This window comes from Mandrillus leucophaeus, unplaced genomic scaffold (assembly GCF_000951045.1).
Source record: "Mandrillus leucophaeus isolate KB7577 unplaced genomic scaffold, Mleu.le_1.0 Scaffold69, whole genome shotgun sequence".
Taxonomy (NCBI): Eukaryota; Metazoa; Chordata; class Mammalia; order Primates; family Cercopithecidae; genus Mandrillus; species Mandrillus leucophaeus.
The window spans coordinates 1,000,670-1,024,374 of record NW_012107474.1 but is presented as its reverse complement, the minus strand read 5'-3'; the positions used below and the strand labels follow the sequence as shown (position 1 = coordinate 1,024,374).

Here is a 23,705-nt window from a genome sequence, read left to right as displayed (position 1 = left end):
GCCCCTCTGAGTTCTAATAAAGCCGCCTCTGTCTCCCACCAACCTCTGTCCTGTCTGTGGACCCCCGGGGGGCACAGGGTGAGGTGGGAAGTGATGCCACCCCTGGCTGCAGGGAGAGTCCTGACCCCCAGCAGGCCTGGTTCCACCCTGGGCAGCACCCCTCTGAGTCCTAGTAAAGCTGCCTCTGTCTCTGTCGACCTTCGATCCTGTCTGTGGACCCTGAGGGGCGTGGGATGAGGCAGGAAGCAATGCGCCTGGTGCTGGCCTCTGTGAACCCTGAAGGCCAGGCTCCCTCTTAGCCCCGTGGGCCCCCAGCCCCAGCACGTGACACTCCAGCCCATCTTAGGGAAGCTGCCTCTGGGACCAAGGCCAGGAGTTTTGGGACAAAGTGGACCCTGGCAGCAGCTCTGGGCTCCTGAGCCACATTCACCCTCCCTAGCTCCATGGCTGCCCCCCAGGACTGGGGTAGCCCACCCGGGGCCTGGCTCCACCCAGCAGCCTCACCGGTCCTGTTACCCCTGGGGAGACCAGCTATGGACCACAGTGCCCGTCCCTGCAGCCCTCGTCTCCTCCACAGTAAGACGTGGGACAGCCCCTCCCCCAGGACTTGAGCCCAGAAGCCTGGGGTTCTTCGTGGGGTTCTTGAATACCCATTGCTCAGGCATCGCTGGCGAGAGCACAGATGGGCAGGGACCATGGCACCCACTAACCAAGCCTGCGGCCCCCCTGCCCCATGCAGCCTCGCCTAGAGATTCAGGGTCCTGGCTCCCTCCTGATCCTGTGGTCCTGGACTCTGACCCCGAGGACCCTGTCCCCACATCCCCAACCTCCCAGCTCTCTCCCAAATAGCCCTTAGCTCTGCCTGCCACCCTCTGTCCCAGATGCCACATTGGGCAAGTGGTACGAGCCGCCACACTCTTTCCACCAGGTCGCTGTGTGCATTCGAGAGACCAGGTCCGGCTCCAGAAAATGACCCTTGCATGTCAATGCCAGAGGCCTCCAGCCCCAGCACTGGGACCTCCCGGAGTCCTGCCCAACAGAGTTCACTGTGGTCAGCACAGCCACCTCCCTCACTCCCCTCGAGGCAGACCACCCAGGACAGACCACCCAGCAGCAGCCGTTCCCCGGGCCGGAGGCCAAACTGACACAGCCTTGTCCACCTCCTTGGAAGCAAAGCCAGGTCCCCATGAAAGGACAAATGAAGGCCTCCAGGGACAGAGATGTTTGCTTCCCGCCCTGGTTCTCCAGGTAGCTGGCGGGGCCAAGACTTCATCCTAGGGCTCCAGGGCCATTCTGGGGAGGAGCTCCCCACACATACGTGTCTGAGCTCCACCTCACTGTGCCCACTGATGGCCTCAGGTGAGAACAGAGAGCCAGGAGGAGGGCCCAGGGCTGGCTCTCTGACCTCCTCCACATTTGTCATTGTCCCCCACCTGCCCTTGTCCGAGGCACCAAAAGGACCCAGCCTGTCTGGCCATCCCCAGGGAGGACACCTCCTGGTGACCAGAGCTGTGGGGGGTCTCAGCTCTGACCCCTGCTCTGGGTCTCCATTCGATGTTCTCCTGCCTCATCAGAGCTTCAACCCCCAGTGAAAGCACCTTGGAAAACAGATCCTCAAAATGTCACTCACTGTGTGACCCTGTGACCCTGTCAGTCTAGTTCTAGGCATCTACCTCAGAGGAATGAAACAAACATTCACACACAGATTTGTGTACCCATGTACACAGCACCACTGACAGTAGCCAGGAAGTGGAAAGAGCCCAAATGCCCATCAGAGGATGAATGGACAAGCAAAACACAGCCTATCCACACAAGCAAAACGCAGCCCATTCCCATGCGGAATATTATTCAGCCATGAAAATGGATCAAATACTGACACAGGCTACAACATGCATGAGCCTTGAAAGCATGATGCTCAGCGAGAGGCCACATGTAGTGGGATTCTATTTGTATGAAAGACTCAGAACAGGCAAATCCACCGAGAAAGAAAGTAGATAAGTGGGTGACCAAGGCTGGGGGAGGGGCTCATGAGAGGAGACTGCTTATGGGTGTGGTTTTTGGAGTGGGAATGTTATAAAATTACATATTGGTGATGGCTGAGAAACCCTGGGAATTTACTAAAAACCAATGGACCGTGCACCTGCAGTGGGTGAACTCCATGGCTTGTGAATTTTCTCTCGGTCAATGTGTTAAAAACAAATAGCCTCAGCCCTCCGTTTGGGATGGCCACTGGCCAATGCCTCCACCTCCCGTTCATCCAAATAAAAATGAATGGTGCCAGAGCAGTGATAGAAAACGGAGGCATGCCATCCACAGACCAGGTCAGTAAAGATTTTCTGGGAAAGGCAAGACAAAAAGATCAGGTTCTATTGACTTTAAATCCAACAGAAAGAAAGGCAGGAGAAGGACTCTGAAGACAAATGAGTTTTCCCGGAGACCCTAGCAAAGGGACCATATATGAGGATGACTGTGGGCACTCAGTCGTCTTTAACTGAGAGGTCGAGTTCTGAAGAAGAGCCATTCCTTGCCCTGCAACCAGCAGGAGAACCAGGAAGGGTGGGGCTGGCCCAGGAGACTCCCAGCCTAGGTCCCAAGCTGGAGAGGAAGAGGCCACACCCCAGGAAGCTCTGGATGCCAAGATAAACTGGAGCCCCCATGTCCAATCAGCAGTGAACAAGGCCCGCCTCATCAGAGCCCCAGCATCAGCTCTGGGTGCAGAGTATGTGTATCTATGTGCAGAAAACCTTTCAGCAATGAATGCCAAACAATCTCGACCCTCACTTAAAAATATGAACAACAACTAAGAGTCCTCAGACATGTGAGGAAATCACAGCATGACAGAGAAGCAAAGTCGGAACACGATGATGCAGATGCGAGGAAACAAAGAGGCTGTCACTACGTGAAACAAGAACAGGGTGCTACCAAAAAGGAGGAGGAAGAGGAGGAAGGAAAACACCCCAAGTTCCAGGAGACTGAAAGTGCAACACTCTAAACACACATGAAACTCAATGATGGTCTGCATAATAGACCCTGAAAGCAGAATTGCTGATACAGTGACCCCATTTCAGGCAAGGATTGACCCAAACCCAATGCAGAAGGACAGAGATAAAGCCAAGAAGAGCCTGAGATCTGAGTGGGAAGAACCCAGGAGACCCAGGGTCTGTGATCCTCACCAGGATCACAGTGGGGAGAAAATCCAAGAATGGAAGAAAATCATCAAACCCATATGGAAATAAAAGTTCCTTGAACTAAAGGAAGATGGGACCGAGGGGACGAACACAGCTGATGACAGTGTTGGGGGAGGGGTCTGATGAAATGAATGAAGTACAAGAAGGAGACAATAGTGCCAGGTTCTAGACAAAGGAAAGGCTTCACAAGAAGATCAAAGTTATGCAAATATGAGACCCATTGGTAGCCCAGCCTCTACCAAGGTGGAGGGAAGAAATTCTGCACGTACACTCTGCTGTGGCAGGTGTCAGCGGGAAGGCTGTTCTTAAACAACAGGGATCTGGATAGTTTACCACCCACGATGCTTTCTGAAACTTTTACTAAGCAATCCCCAACAAGAAGAAACACAACCCCCTCTTTCCAAACTTCGACAAAAATCCACAGACGTCCATCAACGAAAATCTAAATAAAATAGTCTAATAAAAATAAGCAGACCTGAAAGATGGAAAAAGAAGTATGCTCACAGATTCAGATTTTCCTTTTTCAGTATAAGAAAATAGTATGGGTATATTTATCCTAAAATTTGGAAATATAAATGAAATGTACTGTGTTCTAAAAAACATAAATTACCTACACTGAGTAACAAAACAAAAAATTTAATACAATGATATCCAGGAAAATATGGAAGTGGTATTGAAAAAGGTCATTCTTCAGAAGGCAGACTCAGATGTTTCAAAGGTGTATACCATTAGTCTTCAATATAAAGACTTTTCTGTGATACTTGAAATATTCCAGAGATCAGAAGAAGCCAGAGGTCCTCTGGATTCCTCTAGTATGACTGGTGACACCCTGATGCCAAAATCAGGAGCAACAGTGAGAAAGATAGGACTGTAGACCAATGTCGTTTAAAAAAATAATATAAGAGATTCTATGAGCCTACATTAACAAACTAAGCCATTATGTATAGCCATTATGGGAAGTAGTACAGAAGTTCCTCAAAAAATTAAAAATGGAACTACCATGTGATGAGCAATCCCACTTCTGTGTATTTATACAAGACAAATTAAAGCCAGATCTCAGATACCTGCACTGCCATACTAACTGCAGCACTATTCACAACAGCCAAGATATGGAAGCAACCTAAGTGCCCATCAACAGATGAGTGGATAAAGAAAATGTGGTGTATATGCATGACGGAATACGACTCAGCCACAGAAAGGAGGGAGATCCTGTCATCTGTGGCAACACGGATGAACCTGCAGACACTATGCTAGGTGAAGTGACCCAGACCACAGAAAGACAAATACTGCAGACCTCACTTATATGTGGAATCTAAAAAAGCCAAGTTCACCAAAGCAGAGAGTAGAGTAGGGGTTCGAGGGGCTGGGGGTGCAGGGAGTGGGGACATGTTGATGGCAGGATACAGCTTCAGCTGTGCAGGATGAGTCAGTTCCGGAAACCTCGTGTGCAGCACGAGGACAGTTGACTGTAACACAGAATGCAACATAGTAACACTGAAATCTTCTAAGAGTCCATTTTAAATGTCTCATCACAAAATAAAGGTAACTATGTGGGGTGATGGACATATTAATTAGCTTGACCTTGGTAATCATCACACAATGTGTGATCAAGACGTCATGCTGTACACCTTGAATTTATATAATTCTTGTTTGTCGATGATATCTCAATAAAGCTGGGGAAAAAGGGATAATAAGCCATTATCAAGCAATGTTTATCTTAGATAGCTCAAGTTACAAAGGGTATCATTATACTCATAAAATAGAAGCAGAAAAGCCACTGGAACTCTCAGTAGATTAATACACACACACACACACACACACACACACACACACACGAACAAACTCATTCCTTCCTTAAAAGCCTGAGGCAAAATTCACAATAAACTAAAGTAGCAAAACACTGCATGCGGGAGACCAAGGCTGTGCTACAAACTAGCAAATATTGGCTTAGTGCGGAGGGAGGCACTTCTGTTAACTTTGGAAACAAGACCAGCAGGCTGCTGTCATCGCGTCTCCAGCATTGTGCTGGGCAGCCAGCCACGACAAAAGGGAGTCAAATAAAACAAAAGACTACATTTTAGAAAAGAAAAATCCAAATGTGTGTCACTTGCAGAAGACCCAGCTGTGGGCCACCCTGCCCTGCAGACTCACGTACCCTCCTGGCACCTCCCTCCTCCAACCAGGGCCATTTAATCCCTGCCACTTAGCTCACTCAGATCGCCCAGAGTGTCTGCTTGATTTAAGAAATGGTTTGGGCCAGGCGTGGTGGCTCACGCCTGTAATCCCAGGCGTGATCACGAGGTCAGGAGATGGAGACCATCCTGGCTAACATGGCGAAACCCTGTCTCTACTAAAAATGCAAAAAGCCAGGTGTGGTGGCTCAAGCCTGTAATCCCAGCACTTTGGGAGGCCGAGATGGGCGGATCACTAGGTCAGGAGATCGAGACCATCCTGGCTAACACGGAGAAACCCCGTCTCTACTAAAAAATACAAAAAACTAGCCAGGCGTGGTGGCGGGCGCCTATAGTCCCAGCTACTCGGGAGGCTGAGGCAGGAGAATGGCTTGAACCCGGGAGGCGGAGCTGGCAGTGAGCTGAGATAGCGCCACTGTACTCCAGCTGGGGTGACAGAGCAAGACTCTGTCTCAAAAAAAAAAAAAAAAAAAAGAAATGGTTTGATCATTTGACTGTCCACAGAAGCTGCCCTGCTGGCCCCCAGTGGAAAGTTCCATAATCCAAAAAGTCATGTCTCCAATGAGTGCAGGGCTCCAAACTTGCACCTCATGTTGTGGCTGACATAAAAAGACCACATGTGCACTGTGTGTGTCTGTAGTGCACCCACTAATACGATGTCACCCTAGACTTCCTGGCTTTCCTATCATCTCCTGAAAGCAGCACCGAGTCCTTCAGTCCCAGAAAGTGGATTAAGCACACAGTTCTCACACGTCCGTACTAATAATCACTGAAAGGATATTTAGCGAGTTATTAAAGAAAAAGAAATCAAAATTATTTAACAATAAAGAGAGGCTCAGTAGGGTCTTTCATATATTTGTAGAAAAGACAAACAGAAACAGGTTAGAGAGTAAACTGGAGCAGGACACTAATGCACTGGAATAAAATAGTCTTTTATTCAGAAAGCTGAATGAACTGCCACCAATGGGTAGACTTTATCTGATGTCCAATGAAACAAGGAAAAAACATTTAAAAACTCAAAATAACATCATCAGAGTGAATGGGTAACATATTTCTTTCATCACTAGATGAAAATAAAAAGTCATAAAAAGAGAGACCAGGAAAGATGAAATTATTATTAAAAATGGAAAAACACTTCTGAGATGATTCTTTATATTGAAAGGCTCAATAAGGTCGAACCACAGAAAGTAAAATAATGCATAAGCCTAGAAACAAAAACGTGACATTTTAGAATAATAAAAAGAAACCCAAAAGCTCCCAGAGAGTTAAGGAAAGAGAGAGACAAACGAAAAAATGACAAATGACCAGCATCAGACTGTCATCAGCAGCACTGGACATCACAAAGAAATGGTGACATTTGTTCACCATTTTGAGGAAAAGTAATTTAAAACCAGAATTTTATACCCAGCTAAACTATCATTATAAATGTGAGGATAAAGTTGACATATTTTCAGACAAGCAAGGAATCTTAAAATGTGTGTCCTAAAATCACCATATATGAAAAAGTACTTGATCTTTCACCAAGGCAAAATGAAAATTGAAAGAATACAGAGTGCAGCTTCAAATAAAACAAAGAGAGGACTCTGAGGATGGCATGGAAGAGCTAAAGAGACAAAGATAAAGTGTGGCTCCACCAGATACTGAATCTCTGAATCACTGAGCATTCTCCTTACAAGGTGTGAGTGATTGAAGGGAGGGCCACTTAGCTTCCTTTTTTTTTTTTTTTTTTTTTTTTTGAGAAAGAGTCTCGCTCTGTCACCCAGGCTGGAGTGCAATGGTGCGATCTCAGCACACTGCAACCTCCGCCTGCTGGGTTCAAGCAATTCTCCTGCCTCAGCCTCCTGAGTAACTGGGACTACAGGCACATTCCACCATGCTTGGCTAATTTTTTGTATTTTCAGTAGAGACGGGGTTTCACCATGCTGGCCAGGCTGGTCTCAAACTCCTACCTTGCGATCCACTCACCTCAGCTTCCCAAAGTGCTGGGATTACAGGCATGAGTCACTATGCTTGGCCAGCTTCCTCTTATCCTCAGTGACATTTTTATTTCATACGAAGTGCACATTTTTCTCCATGTTTATGTTTTAATATGCTAAAAGTAATAAAATATATCTAATCAGTCCAGAAACAGGATAGGTGGAACCAGAATTGCTCCTTTTGGAGGAACATTCATCTCTAAAACCTCAACTGAACGAAAGCTTTCTTGAAATATTTTCCACCACATTTCTGGGGCCAAAATAAAAACTGATGAAGAAACAGAGCCCTGCAACATACACACAAGTTTAATGAGGGGAAAACAAAGAGATAAACCAGCACGAATGACGCATCTCCAGCCACCAGCTCTAAACACCAACAAGGAAGAGAAGCTTCTGGAGCCTCCTGTCAGGACAACACACGCCAGGGAGGGATTTAAAAGCCCCACAGCCCTGAGCAGCTCACTCACTCACTCACTCACTCCCACACTCACTCCCTCACACCTCCCCCAGCTCACCTCCTCCCACCCCAGCATGGCCGCGTCCACCATGTCCGTCTGCTCCAGCACCTGCACCGACTCCTGGCAGGTGGATGACTGCCCAGAGAGCTGCTGCGAGCCCCCTTGTTGTGCCCCCAGCTGCTGCACCCCGGCCTCCTGCCTGACCCTGGTCTGCACCCCAGTGAGCTGTGTGTCCAGCCCCTGCTGCCAGGCGGCCTGTGAGCCCAGCCCCTGCCAATCAGGCTGCACCAGCTCCTGCACACCCTCGTGCTGCCAGCAGTCTAGCTGCCAGCCAGCTTGCTGCACCTCCTCCCCCTGCCAGCAATCCTGCTGTGTGCCCATCTGCTGCAAGCCTGTCTGCTGCAAACCCATCTGCTGTGTGCCCGTCTGCTATGGGGCTGCTTCTTCATGCTGCCAGCAATCTAGTTGCCAGCCAGCTTGCTGTGCCTCTTCTTCCTGCCAGCAGGCCTGCTGTGTGCCCGTCTGCTGCAAGCCTGTCTGCTGTGTGCCCACCTGCTCTGAGGATTCTTCTTCATGCTGCCAGCAGTCTAGCTGCCAGCCAGCTTGCTGCACCTCCTCCCCATGCCAGCAGGCCTGCTGCATGCCTGTCTGCTGCAAGTCCATCTGCTGTCTGCCTGTGTGCTCTGGGGCTTCCACTTCATGCTGCCAGCAGTCTAGCTGCCAACCAACTTGCTGTACCACCTCCTGCTGCAGACCCTCCTCCTCCGTGTCCCTCATCTGCCGCCCCGTGTGCAGGTCCGCCTGCTGCGTGCCCGTGTCCTCCTGCTGTGCGCCCACCTCCTTCTGCCAGCCCAGCTGCTGCCGCCCAGCCTCCTGCGTGTCCCTCCTCTGTCGCCCTGTGTGCTCCCGCCCGGCCTGCTGAGCCCTCTGCTCAGGCCAGGAGTCCAGCTGCTGAGTGCTCAGTCCTCGCTCATCTACTGACTATGTCTTTGCCGCCAAGCAGGATTCTCCAGTCTCAGGAGCCCCTGGAGTCCTCAGAATGCACCAGCTCCATCAGTAGCCACATAGTTGCTGCCTGAAGGGGATTTTGAGCACATCACACTTCTCTCCTCCCTCTCTGGGAAGAGACAACCCACAAATCCCTCAGCAGGTGGACTGTGGCCTTCTGGAACCCCCTTCTCCAAATGTGCTGTTTGCACCCAATGTGACAAAGAATTGCTCTAATCAATAAATTCTTGAGTCAGGAAATAAGGGCTGCTGTGCACTTTCTGCTCTTCCCCTGAGCCCCTTTGCCTACTCCAAATTTGGGGTGTGGGACCACTGTCCTGTTGAAGGCAGACAGGACAATGTCTCTCATTCCGAGATGAAACGCCTGAGAGAGAAGGATTTGAAAGCAGATGTGATCATCTCCACACCCTTCCTGCAGCCGAAGCCACGCCCTGCCCACAGGGGAAGCCACGCCCTACCCGCAGGGGAAGCCACGCCCTGCCCGCAGGGGAAGCCACGCCCTGCCCACAGGGGACAAGCCTCCAACTGAGCCAGGGAGGGGAGCAGAGCTGAGCGGGCTCGGCCTCTGGTGAGCTTTGTGCCACCTGCCCACACCTGTCCCCTGCCAGTCCAAGCTAAAGCTAAGTCGGGCTAAGTGTTCAGTTGGGACCTGAGAGCCCCAGGCACCATGCTGGCCTCCTGGTGTGTGGGCCGTGGAGAAGGTGCCCACACAGAGGGCTGCCCCGAGAGCCTGAGGGCCACCCTGTGTGCTCTGAAGCACTAGCAATTCCGTGGGCCCCAAGAGGGGTTCTGGGGTCACTTGGACATCACTCATCCTACTCAGGGTTTAAGGCCTGGGTGAGGAGACACAGAGCAAAAAGACACCTTATCTACGAACCCTTAGGACAGTGGAAGAGGATAAGGCTATAGTCTCAGTGGACCTCTAGCACTGGAGAGTGACGAGGGCGCCAGTGAGACCAGCCAGGTCAGCACCCCCTCAGGAGGCTGGGAGGGCCCAGGGAAGAGGCGACAGAACAAAAACCCTAAGGGAACCTTTAACCAGAAAGTAGCTGAATTTAAACCTGCAATGACTCACAGATCTCTCAGTTTGCAAGTTTATTCCACCCGTGTCCATTACTTGCTATTCAAATATTAAGAAAAATATGGTCATCCCCATACATAAGTGGACAAAGGCCTTCATAGACCCTTCAGAGCACAAAGAGTTAAAAAAGACGGGGAGACACTTCCACCTTACCATTAACCAAAGGTACAGGGGAGTCTAAGGTACAGGGGAGTCGGCACAGCGGGCACCAACATTGCTGAGGCTGAGCCGCTGTGCAGCCAGCGGGCAGACGCACCCAGGGCCATGGCCTCCAGGGCACGAGAGCCTCTGGGCCTCCCGACGGCTCCTGAGGGGAAAGCCAGGGACAGCCCCAGCGGGGCACAGCTTGTGACACCTGGGCCCCTGTGCTCTGTGTGGCAGCTGACACGCAGGTCTGCTGGTGGCCGTGTGTCCATGCAGCTGTCTGAGCCCACACGGTCAAGCTGCCGTGTCAGATGCAGAGGACAGAGTAGGACGGCAGCGGCCGGGCCCCCTCCCTTGTGAACCTGCGTGAAGGTATTCACAGCGCAGCGACAGCTCTGAGTGCCCCTCCCGGCTGTGAGCGAGATGCAGGACCCACTGAGTCAGGGGCAGTTGCTGCCTTCAAAGGCATCCCGTGAAACCACAGGAAACCACAAAGCCCCTCCACCGCCTGCTGGACAGCCCCTGGGGACAGGGGGAGGGTGTCTGTAAGGCGAGGACACGGCCAGCGCATGCTCGTCAGGGTGTGATCAGGGACCCTCCAGCCTGCAGGCGCCCTTGCCCAGTTGTAAGGGTGAGAGCACAGCCCCTGTGCGAGGCTGCTGGCCTGGGAGGAGGGACGAGCAGCGGTCTGTGGAGGGGGGCCCTCTAAGGAGTCCTCTTGGACCTCACATGCTTGTCAACACAGGGCATCCTGGTAACAGAAGTTTCTAGATATGGGCCTCTCAGCGGGAGGGGTACACTGGCCAGTGCTCCTCTTAGCTGATTTCTTGGTTCCCAAAAGGCTCCCCCGGTACCCACGTGTGCCAACAGCCTCCTTCTACGGAGGACAGCACCCCCTCTAGGCAAATCCCACTCACACCCAGGACACGCCCACACCCTTTCTCCTGTGTGACCCACACTCATGCCCCAGGGACCAAGCTGGCTCTATCAGGGCAGCCCTTGGTTTTTGGGGCCAGGCTTCCCATTCCTGGAATTAGCCCAGGCATCCCCCACGCAGGCCTCCCTCCTTCTGCAACAGCCTCAGTGCCTGGATGGGAGCTGGGCCACCCTCAGGCCCAGCGCCGGGCCTTGCTGTGTGTGCAGCGGGCTCGGGCTGTGTACTGAAGAGACCCAGCCACGCGGATTCTCAGTGAACTCTTCCTTCCTAAGGAACCACAGCCCACGGACACACAGAGGAGCCCGTGCTGCTCTCACGGCTTTGCGCCGACCCCTTTCCTGGGCTGAATAGTGTCCCCTTGTCCCCTTAAAAAAAGACATGTTGGTCCAGACACAGTGGTGTATACCCGTCATCCCAGCACTGTGGGAGGCCGAGGAGGGAGGATCACTTGAGCCCGGGAGTTCGAGAGCAGCCCAGGCAACACTGGGAGACCCCATCTCTACAAAAAATAAAAAAATATATTAAAATTTAGCTGAACATGGTGGTGTGCACTTACAGTCCCAGCTACTTTGGTGGGAAGACGGCTTGAGCCTGGGAGGTCAAGGCTGCAGTGAGCTGTGATTGCACCACTGCACTCCAGCCTGGGTGACCAAGCAAGACCCTCTCCAAAAAAAAAAAAGAAAGAAAGAAAGAAAGAAAAGGTATATGGGTATATGTTGGATGCTAATGCTAATTCCTCATACTGTAAACATGACCTTACGTGGAAACAGGATCTTTGCAGATGTAGTCAAGTTGAAGTGAAGTCATCGGGGGGGACCCTGAGCCAATACCACTTCTGTTTTCATAAAAAAGCAAAAATTGCACACAAATGGGCACAGGGAGAACGCCATGCGATGATGGAGGCAGAAATTGGGCAGTGCCCCTGCAAGCCAAGGACGCCAAAGAAGGCAACAGGCCCAGAAAACGGGACAGAGTCATCCCCCAGACTGGGACAGACTCTCCTTCACCACTGCAGAAGGAACCAGCCCCACTAATGCCTGCACCTCGGACTTCAGTCCTCTGGAACCGTGAGACGTGAGCTTCTGCCATGTCACGTGGCTGGCGTGGGGCTCTGTCACAGCAGCCCCCAGATGTCAACGTGCCCTCCAGCTCCAGCCCCCAACGAGGGTGGAGAGTCCAGGGAAATGGGGCTAGAAGCTGGGAAAGGAGTTCTGAGGGAAGTACCCAGGGCCTGTGACCTCCTACAGGCCAAGGGACAAGCCACAGAGATCCCCAGAGGTGGACGGAGTTCTCTGAAGAGGGGACAACCATGGCTTGGGTCTGACACACCCAAGTTTGAGGCCAGAATCTGTGCAGATGCTCAGGGGGAAGACAGGGTGACACTCCCTGATGGTCCCCCAGGTACACTCCTCTGAGTTCTCTATTTTTTTTTTCTGCCTACTTTGAATCTGTTGACTTTTCTACTGGTGTTGAGAAAAAATTCACTTCTTATGGTATTACTAATTCAAGGCTGCCTGTAGACTTTTTCTTATACAATTCAGCCAGTTCTAGCTGAAATATAAATATTGAAAAGTTAACCCTAAACTCATTTGAAACTGAAGGAAAGAATAAAAGAAGTTTAAAACATCAAACTGCCAGGGAAACCGCTTTATCCAAAATTTTCACCCACAAACTTAATTAGATTATCTATTGGGCAAACAAAGTTTAGCCATGTAAATAGGTCTCAGTTTTGTCAGAAATATAATTTGGATCCAACCATTCTTTATAAACCAATGCATATTACGAGTTCATGACTAAAATTCTAAAATGAAAGGGATAAGATCTTTATTTGTGTGTGTGTTTGGATGTGTTTATGTATATGTACATGTATTATTATGTTATATGTTGTGTCTACATGATATCAAATTGACTTTTCAATAAATGAGCACTCATAAATTATCAAGTCTATTTTCCAAGTTCACATGACCTAAGTAAATCTTTAATAAATAAGATGGTTTTAAAGTAACTAAAGTAAAAATTAAAATATCTTCAAAATTGTCAGCATACGTTTTTGCCTGGATTTACTCGTCAGACAGTTTTACATTTGTCTCTGATAAATATTTTAAGATGTCAGAGTTTAACATAAAGTTTAGAAGACTATAAACCCAGCCAAAAACAGAATGATTTTTGTGTCATGTTTTATAAGTAAGACTAATTTAATATTGTTGGTTTAATGAAAACAACTGTATCTTCTGAGTTATCAACAAAATCCCCATACATTTAAGTTTCTTATTTAGGTGAAACCATATATTCACAGGCTATAAAAATGATTAACAAGGAAATAACTTGAAACAATGACTAAGGTTGTCTAATGTGTCAGTTTTCACAATTGTTAAAAATAAATTAGGCAAATGTAAATGAGATAAACATCTATAAACTTTGTGTAATTTGAAATCTAAAAATTATGTTAAATTAAATAGTAGATACGCATTACATGCCTGAGTCATTTTCAATTTTAAAATTTACATCATAAGAAAACATGTTTCTAAAAATGATAAAGTTGTTCTTATATGTTAAATACTGTTATGTGACAGAAAATTTAAAATTTCTTGTTTCCTAGGTTTTCAATAAAGTTTAAGATTACTAGGAACTCAAAATTTTAATTAGTATATATAATTATATGTATAAAAACTGCCAAAAATAAGATGTGCTTTAATAAGAAAAAATTATAAGAAAGGCATAAAAATGGTGTTCCTTATTGAGAAAAAGAATAATTTGCCAAATTCAAAGGTTATTTAAAAGTTGTTTCAAAATATGGATTTAGGAAGGAAACATGAAACAAGATAGAAAGTAACCAGTAAGTAGGAGAAAGAAATGTGAAGAAAGTTATGGATATGACTTTTTGGTAAGGAAGATCAGCAAGAAAAGAGAATAATTTTGTATGAGAAAATCTTATATAGTGAATTTTTATCCTTAAGTAAAATGACAGGTTATTTAAGAATAAGGAAGACTAGGACAAAGCAGAAAATCTGGGCATGTTCTAACTGGTCTGTGTAAGTCACAATAAAGCTCTTGAAAAGAGAATTTATGAAAGGAATTTTGTATATGATTAGGTTGGCTATAGTTAAAATGAAATTATTTATAATAGTCTTTCTACAGATTGAGCATTGATATTAAAACATATACTAATATACAACTAAAAATCTTGATCCCCTATGTTAGAGCAACAAGGTTTTCTTAAAGTATTGATTTGCTGTTAATAAAATTGCAAGAGGTTTTGGTTTTTAATTCTGAAATCGGTTTCTTTTTAAAACTTCTTAGATGTATGTCTCAGAAATCCAGCTTCTGCTGTACCTTGCTGCGTGTGATTTTCAGGTCATACGTCATTACCTTCAGCTTTTTCTTTTCTTGAGAAGACCTGGGATGATAATTCTCTCCTTCAACTTTTTATCAGCTCCTATAACTTTTTCCTGCAATTCTAACTCTGCTATGTGGCCTGACACTGAAATATTTATCCTGAAAGTTTAGAAAAGCAGCATTTTTCCTCCAGTATCACTTGATTCTGTAACTTGGTTTTTCTTGATATATCTGAATTGTTCCACATCACTTTCTATATTGCTTTTGAGGACTTTTGATTATCACTGTGGTTAAATGAATATCTATGATTTTAAAATGACCTGTAATTCTGTTTTGATCAAATGTTTTAAAACTTTTTACATCTTTGACAGGTTTCTCCAGGACTTATTTGGTAAATTGTATGGAAAATATTGTAAAATAATAAGTTATACTAGATCTTTTTTCAGTTACATTTATGAGAATGTTGTTGATATAAATGTTTCAAAAATTATATAAATTCATAAAAAATCTAAAGTGTCATAATTTCAATTATGTTAAATATTTTCTAAAGTTATGTTTGTATGGAAATGTTATTAATGTGAGTATTCTAAAGATTATATGAAATTTAAAAGTCTGATAGTCCTGATGTGACACTGTCAGTATGATTCTGGTTATTATCTTAAAATGCTAAATTTCCTTGTCAGTTGGAAACTTCCATCAACTTTTCACCATGGCTATTCCAAGTTTTTGTCATCCACAGTTATGGTTCCGAATTCTTCTCTAAAAACATTTGTGATCAGCTCTTTTCATGGAGAAGACTCTAGTAAGTATGGATACAAAAATTTATAAAATTAAAGAATACAGTTAGTGAAAAAACATACAAACGTATGTTCTGGTTTTGTTAAATGGTTATCATATTTTTTTCCGACCTGTAACTCACTTTGACGTAATTAAATATGTGCTGTTATGAATGATTGTAGTATCCTTGTAATTGTCCTATGAAGGTGTCATGTTAGGTGCAGGAAAACATCACATTAGGAAAAAAACACCGATCATGCTAATTTAAAAATAGATGCGATTTGAAGCGTGTTTTCCTATAAATATGCAAAAATAAACGCTCGGCCCAGCGCTCATTCCTTACAACTACAACTGTAGACTATTGATCTTCCTAGGAAAGAACCTTCCTAGCCACATGGGATGATAAACGCTGGTCTTATAAATGCAACCAGGCAGTTGATTTATGACCAAAAGTGGGAATTCGTGAGACCAAGTAGCAAACGTAAGAAGCCCTGTGTACTGGCTTTTCTTGCCAGCAAAACTTCACAAAGCCCCAGTGTCTCACATCTCAGCTCTCCAGAGATGGTTTTGAGACAAAACAAGACAGAGCACATGGCCCCTGATGTCTCTTGCCTGAGTCACCACATTCTTTAAAAGATAAACGATGCTAGTCCTTGCCTTTTCCTGCACACAAGATAATGTCTTACAGGGCGAGTGATGACGCCTCCGCGGTCTACAACCAGATGTGCTCCTGCCCCCAAACCTGGATGGGATTCTGCTTCGATGCAGCTTCTGAGCCAGTTTGATGTGATCTGCACGTGCTGACCTCCCACCACCTGCATATGAACTGTGAGCTGAAACAGGGCGCCTCTGACAGAGCTGCCCCGGGCTGGTGTGAGCTGAAACAGGGCGCCGAGCCTCTGACAGAGCTGCCCCCGGGCTAGAAACCTTACTCTTCTATAGTCCTCGGTAAAACTTCTGAGTAAAGCTCACTTTAATTCCTTAAAAGCTTGATTTGTTGTTTATCAACACCGCAAACCTCTTTCCCATCCAGTTGGATGAAGGAGTAGCTATCGATTTAAATTCAGTTTAATATTTTAATTTCTTGACAAGAGTAGGTTGCACATACCAGCTAATACGCAGAAGGCCTATTTTACCTAAAATGGATCAAACTACAAAATTAGTGATTTGTCCTCAATCTCACCCAGAAGAGAGTAAGAACTGACCTCATAAATTTAAGGAACAAAGTGGGACAAAAGGAAGCCTGATGTGACTGGGGTTGGGGGTTCGCATCAGGCCAAACTCAGGAGCGCGGCCCTCTAGCCCAAGAGGGTGCTGTTGAGAGGTTCCTCACCAGGCCTAACAGTCACCTGGTACCTGCGCCTTCTCTGCAGGGAAGGAACTTTCCAGAATCCTGGGGAAGAAACCTCCTGAGGAAGGAGTGTGACAAAGATGCTGAGGAGAAGGCATCACACAGACTCAGGTGAGCACTCAGCGCCTGGTATTGATGAGATATTTGCAAGAGACCCAGCGTCAGACAGTGCAGAGGACCCTGTGGATGACCCAGGCTGAGAACCTGGGGAAACTGTAGAAAGGCGCATGGACTCACTGGTCAGGATCCTGTGACCGTGCTGCAAAGGAGGCAGGTGGTCTGGTCAGGTGACGAAAGTCTGCTGTGAGAGGATGTGGGGACTGCCTGGCAGGAGTTCAGAGAGCCTGCTGGCTTCTGACCTCACACCTACAAGGGTCCTAGGAGGCCACTCACTCAGCAGCAGGTGGGGGTGCTGCAGGTGACCAGTCTATAGACCAGGGTGGGGCAGGAGGGCTGGCAGCACCCGGAGGTTGGGCAGAAGGAGGCCACACACAAAACAGGCTTGCAGCTCACAGACACACAGCAGGCCACCTGACAGGGGCTGGGCACACAGCAGGCCAGCTGGCAGCAGGTGGACACCCCACACAGGGGCCGGCACAGCAGAATCACACAGGGGGCTGAGCAGCAGCAGGAGGTCCCACAGCCCTGGGGTGGGTAGCAGGTGCTGGGGACGCAGCATGGGGAGCCAGGGCAGGCCATCGGGCAGCCTGAAGAGCAGCTGGTGTGGCACATGATGGGGTGTGGACAGGTGGGGGGCACAGAGGACAGGGCTGGTCTGGAGCCTGCTTCCTTGGGTGGCCTTTATACCCAGGCCACCGGCATCCTGGCAACAAGTCCCCTGGCATCTTCCTCGTGGGTGGTTTCTCCTCCTCTGCCCTCTCCGGTTGATCTTTCTGTGTTTTCCTGTTGAGGTTACTTAGCTTAGGAAACTCTTTCAGCTGGGGGAGCCCTATCATTCAGCAGACTGTGTGTTTCCTGGAAACAGAGCCAAGGGTAGCTGATGAAGGGCTGTCAGTGAGGCCAGGGGCCCACCTCATGGATGTCCAGGGTCCCCCTGTTGTAAATACTGTCTGGAACTCACAAAAGCACAGTCACACTCACTGCACCAGGGGCCCCGTTTCGACTGAGAAGTTCAGTCATCATCAGGGTCTTCCCGAGTAACGAGAGCCAAGCTACTGGGCTCCATATTGTGGAATAATAATGATGATTATTGGGGGAACAATAATGCACAGAGGTCTAGCGCTGTGCCAGGCTGTGATTGGCATCTTACGGGGTTATCTCATTCATCTTTGCCAGCATTTGGGGTGGCCGATACCCCATTTTACAGATCATGCAAGTCCTAGATCATTTGCATGATGGGTGCGTGTCCGCGCCACTGCAGAGACGCAGGCATCTGGACTGCTTAGTTTCACTCTGGAATCCGTGGTCGTTCCCACTGTGCCAAATTATATTGGTCTCAGGGTTCAATACGTGACTCATCCTGAAGTCCTGAACCAGCTGGGACGGAGAAGATGGATGAAAACATCGGCCACGTCAGCCTCTGCAGAGCATGGCTCAGGCGTGTGACCACAGTGGGCTTCCTGACACCACACCTCAGAAGTGCCCACTTCACACGAGAAGCACTAGTGGCCACAGGCCACCTCCTCTGCAGACGGAGCCCAGGAGGACCCATCACGGAGGGGGTCTGAGCTACTCCTGTCTGGTTCCTCTCCCACGCTGAGGGTCTGATCAGTCTCACCACTGCAGAGGCAGCGTGGGGGAAAGTGAGGAGCTGGGGTGAAATTCCAGGATGCCCCCGCACTTGGGAAGCAGCGGGCAGGACTGTGGATGGCACGTTCCTCCTCACACTCCAGCTCTGTTCTCTTGACGGATTGACCACAGCGCTTTATTCTACGGTGGTGTCACACAGTAGGGGATGAGCCGTCTCTCAGGGCAGAGCTACTCCCTCCATCCCAGGCAGCTCCCAGGGGCACCCTCTGCTCCTGTGTGGGTCCTCCTGTGCCTGCTGGTGGTGGATACAGGTGATTCCTGCCACAGAGCCTTTGGACAACTCAGACACCACGTTAATGAAATCCCCTCACAGGCTGAAGACCAAGTGGGGTCTCACAGCTGTGGACAGAACTTACAAGTCTACGGATCCAGAGCTGATCGGTGGCCATGTGGTGGGAGTGACTTTAAGGCCTAGGGACAAGCCGGGTGAGGCCACAAGTTCAGTCCTGTCACAAGCAACTCCTTTCACTGCTATAGTTCATTATCACACTTAAAAACCAAGAGAATTGGGGCAGCCACGGTGATCACATGTTCCTATGGGACCTAGTCACCAAGTAACTCATTTTAAAGGTTAGTTGTCTTACAAGTAGATTACAGAAGAACAAAGATGCATCTTTGATATTTACCTGTTCTTTACCTTCCCCCATGCCCTCTACTCCTTCCTGCAGGTCAGGGTCCACCTGGCCTCGTCCTAGTCAACCTAAAGCACATCCGTGCACGTTGCCTGCAGCGCGCATCTGCAGGGGAGGATTTCTCCCAGCTTTTGCTCTTCTGAACAGGTTTTTACCTCAACATGTTTTGAAGGATTTTTTTCATAGGTATAGAATTCTGGGTTGGCAAATTTTCTCCCAGAATTTTAAAGAAGTTGCTCCATTGTCTTCTGGCCTCCACTGTTTTTGCTGAGAAGTGAGGGATTTTCTCATCCTTTCAAGAACCTTGTACCTTGTATGAAAAGTGCCTTTTCTTCTCACTGTCTTCAATATTTTTTTGATTTTTGGTTTTCATCACTTTTACTATTTGATGCTTGGATATGGCTTTCTTTGTATTGGTCCTCCTACAGGTTTCTGAGATTCTTGGGTCTGTAAGTTGTTATTTTTTAAATTATATTTGGTGCCTTGGGCCATTATTTTTTTCAAAACTTATTTATGGTTCAGCATCACTCTCTTCTCTTTCTGAGGTTGAAATTTCTAGTTTGTTAGACAGTTCAGTACTGTCTCATACGTCTTTTCATTTTTCTTCATTCTTTCTCCTCTTCGAGACAGGATAATTTCTACTGGTGTGTCTTCAGGTTCACTGATTCTTTTTCCATCCAACTTCTAACCCCAAACCCCAGACCCCCTAGCATGGGATTTTGATGCTTGGTTCTTGAGTCCTCATGATCTGACCAGTTTTCCTGCACCCATGGCCCGATACCCAGAGCGCAGGATTCCTGCCTTCCCTGGACATACCGGTTTCTGCAGCAGCATCCTCCCTCTCTCCATGGCCACACTGTCTCCTCACAGAGGCCCCCCCAGACCACCCACTGGCACCCCCATTACTATCTCCTGAACCCATTTTTCCCCGGCACTCAGCCCTGTATGGAATTATTTCATGCATTCATTTCTTCCTTTACTCATTTATTCACTGCCCACCGCTAGAAGGCTCTTGAAGCCAAGACCTCTTTGCTGCTACTACACAATATATATTTGTTGAATGAACAAATAACTTCTTGTACAGATTACTCTATGGCAGGGCTGGCTAACTTTCTGTAAAGGGCAGATGGCAAATATTTTAGGCTTTGCATGTTACTGTCTCTTCCATAACTACTCAGTTGTACCAATGCAGTGCAAAAGAAGCCACAGACAACACATAAACTAATGGCATGCTGTGATCCAATAAAAGTTCATTTGAAAAACAGGCAGTGGGCCAAATTTGGCTCCCAGACCATAGTGTGCCAACCTATGCTTTAAAGTTTTACTCTACAAAATAAAAGCTCAAAACACATTACTGCCTCAACATCTTCCTTGATAGCATGAAACAAAAGTGAACAAACAGGATTTGGTACTTTGAGTCGAGCCAGTGGTGCTATGTGCACAGCAGTAGCCTGAAAAAAATCAACAAAAAACCTGCATAATGTCAAACCAGAACATCCTGTTTACAGAAGAAACTAACCTCAAGGCCAAAGATATTTATGGTAGAGCATAACGCGGGAAAGTACACGCGGCAAAATAAGATGTTGGGAAACACAGTGGCAGCAACCACGAGGAAGACAACAGTCATGTTTTTGTGTTACCCAGATGCCCGGGACCCAGGTATAAAGACCACCAGAGAAGCGGCTTCCAGACATCACCACCCTCCTCCCCAGTACCAGCCCAGCCACACGCCATCATGTGCCAAACCAGCTGCTCCCCAGGCTGCCAGCCAACCTGCTGCATACCCAGCCCCTGCCAGGCATCCTGCTACGTGCCGGTGAGCTGCCAGTCCCCCGTGTGCGTGCCCGTGAGCTGCACACGCATTGTGTGTGTGGCCCCCTCCTGCCAGCCCTCTGTGTGTGTGCCTGTGAGCTGCAGGCCCATCATATATGTGACTCCCTCCTGCCAATCTTCTGGGTGCTGCCAGCCCCCCTGCACCACCGTCCTCTGCAGACCCATCTCCTACAGCGCCCCTTCCTGCTGCTGACCAGCTGCTCCTGGTATACAGGGGTACGCACCTGTATCCCTCCATGAACTAGCATCTGGTGGACCCCCAGACTGTACACATGGGGCAGATGAAAAGCATGCTCAAGGAAACCTCTGAACTTTGGGGTGAGAACATGGAAACATGCTTCAGACCTTCTGTGACCCTGGGAACCTCCTCAAGGAAGTCCTGGCTGCCAGAGTCCTTCTCTCACTCCGGCAGGAAACTAAAACCCATGTGAGCCAAATAAATCAGCTGTCCCTTTACACCTCGTCTCTCTCTTTTATCCTCATGTATTTTGTAAGTTCTTTCCTTGAAGGTACATACCAACTTTAACGGCAGCAGCACCTCTTCAGAGAGCCTCCTTCCTGAAGGCTGAGCTGAAGTGGAGGGTTCTTGGTTGGGGGAGTGGCCCGAAGGTGCTGTCCCCACACTCAGTCCTCAAGCTTCACACTGGGATAGTAAGATGTTGGGAAGCACGGTGGAAACCACCATGAGGAAGACAACTGTTGTGTTTTTATGTTACCCGGATGCCTGGGACCCGGGTATAAAGACCACCAGAGAGAAGCTTCCAGATGGAAAGTGTTAGGGGGAGGGTAGAAGAAAACAATCCTCTACCCAGAAGGAGGGATGGGAAATAGTCCTGGGCCCCAGATCCCATGCAATACCTCAAAGGATTATTATGGCAAAGAGGGCAGGAAACTCTTTCAAACAACAACCACCACAAATACAGAGCAGAGTTCGTCTGTCCCGGGGAGGGGCAGCAGGAAGTCCAAGAAAGTCTTATTCTCCAAGTCCCACATGCAAAGGGCCTGCCTAAGACTGACACTGGACCAGGACAGAGAGCCCTCCTGTCTCCAGCTCCAGCCTAGCAGGCACAGCTCAAAAATCAACATCAGCCTGCCTCTGGGGAAAGGCAGAAGTGTGTAGAGATCTCCTCTGAATGTCAGGCATGCAGGGGCGTGTGAAAACTGAGGGTGGAGCAAATGCACTGACCTCCCCACCCCTCATCTTAAGCGCAAGCACTGATATACCCTAAACGCAAGCCACTGGTGCACTGAAGGCAACCACGGTAACAACAAAACCCAAACCACCATCAATGTCTGACCAGATTGATTCATCCACCTCCCCCTACACACGAATGACCTGACAGAAAAAAAGACACATGCATTTCCAGAAGGAAATGTTGATGTCTGATATTCAATAAAAAATTATAAGACATGCAAAAAAGCAAGGAAAAACCAAGCCATTGTCGGCAAAGAAATCAACAAAACTGGATTCAAAAGTGACCCAAGAACTGGGCTCAGTTCACACCTATAACCCCAGCACATTGGGAGGCTGAGGCTGGAGAGTTGTTTAAGCCTCGTAGTTCAAGGCTGCAGTGAGCTGAGATTGCACCAGCCTGGGTAAAAGAGCAAGACACTATCTCTAAAAATAAAAAGTAAAATGACACAGGTTTACAGCTATCAGGCTGTAACTTTAACTGTAATGAATAGATTAAAGGGTCAAGGATAAAGCATTAAAACCATATATGAAGAGATGGGTAATTTCATGAGACAGATGAAAACTATAAGAAAGGGTCAAGTGGATATGGTAAAATGGTAAAAATCAAAATACAATATCAAAGATGGCTTCCTTCAGTGGGCTCATCAGTATACTTGATACAACCAGGTGTGGAAGCTTAGAATTTGAAGACATGTAAATATAAATTGACCAAATTAAAACACAAAGAGAAAGAGGAGGGTGGAGGAAGACAAGAAAAAAACATCAAAAAGCTCTGGGACAATATCAAATCCTCATTTATGGATGTAATTGGAGTCTCTGAAAGAGAAGAAAGAGAGGGCAGGGCAGAAGAAATATTCAAAGAGGTAACAGCTGAGAAATATTCTAAAAATAATGAAATACATAAAGCCCCATATCCAAAAAGTTCAGAGAACCCCAAATTGGGTAACTATATCCCCACTACAGATGACTAGATGTGTCACAACTATATCCCCACTACAAATGACTAGACGTGCCACATTAAATCTGTGACTGACAAAAACCAAAGGTAAAAAGGGAAATCTTGAAAGCATCCATATTTTAAAAGCAGACTACGAGCATAACGACAAAGGTAAGGTTTACATCAGACTTCTAATCAGAAATCACACGACCCAAAGTACATCTTTAAAATACTGAAAGAAAATCTGTCGACCCCATGACACTAAAAGATGAACAAAAACTGAAAGACTTCATTAACCGCACACATGCACTATAAGAAATTCTTCAAAAATTTCTTCGAGCCAAGGAATATGATAGCAGATAGAAACTTGGATTCACACAAAGAAAAGAAGAGCTCTTGGCTGGGTGCGGTGGTTCACGTCTGTAATCCCAACACTTTGGGAGGCCGAGGTGGGTGGATCACGTAAGGTCAAGAGTTTGAGGCCAGCCTGGCCAACATGGTGAAACCCCGTCTCTATTAAAAATACAAAACTTAGCCAGGCGTGGTGGCGTGCTCTTGTAATCCCAGCTACTTGGGAGGCTAAGGCAGGAGAATTGCTTGAACCCAGGAGGCGGAGGTTGCAGTGAGCCAAGATTGCACCATTGCACTCCAGCCTGGGCAACAGAACAAGACTCTGTCTTGGGGGGAAAGAAAAGAGAGAGAGAAAGAAAAGAAGAGCTCTAGAAATTATTTTAAAAGAAGATAAATATAAAAAGCATTATAACTAATTGACTGTCCAGAGCAAAAATAGTGACAATGCATTGTGGGATTTTTAACATAAGTAAAAGTAAAACATGGCAACAATCACACAAGGAATATAAAAGAGGACATGGAGGTACACTGCCGTAAAG

General features: G+C 47.5%; 4 protein-coding genes across 4 annotated transcripts in view; 2 read left to right on the top strand and 2 right to left on the bottom strand.

Annotated features, from left to right (window-relative positions):
* TSPEAR (thrombospondin-type laminin G domain and EAR repeats) overlaps window positions 1-23,705 on the bottom strand; it is a 216,983-nt gene that overhangs the window by 145,266 nt on the left and 48,012 nt on the right. The window lies entirely within an intron of this gene.
* LOC105555525 (keratin-associated protein 10-1) lies at window positions 7,888-9,062 on the top strand. Its single transcript, XM_012002505.1, has 2 exons — window positions 7,888-8,208; window positions 8,320-9,062. Exons 1-2 carry the CDS (start codon window positions 7,888-7,890, stop codon window positions 8,734-8,736), a joined length of 738 nt encoding a protein of 245 aa, XP_011857895.1. The 3' UTR covers window positions 8,737-9,062.
* LOC105555526 (keratin-associated protein 12-4) lies at window positions 16,785-17,219 on the bottom strand. The gene has a single exon (XM_012002506.1). The coding sequence runs from the start codon at window positions 17,178-17,180 to the stop codon at window positions 16,842-16,844; it is 339 nt and encodes a 112-aa protein (XP_011857896.1). The 5' UTR covers window positions 17,181-17,219; the 3' UTR covers window positions 16,785-16,841.
* Window positions 20,544-20,941, top strand: LOC105555527 (keratin-associated protein 12-3). Its single transcript, XM_012002507.1, has one exon. The coding sequence runs from the start codon at window positions 20,586-20,588 to the stop codon at window positions 20,874-20,876; it is 291 nt and encodes a 96-aa protein (XP_011857897.1). The 5' UTR covers window positions 20,544-20,585; the 3' UTR covers window positions 20,877-20,941.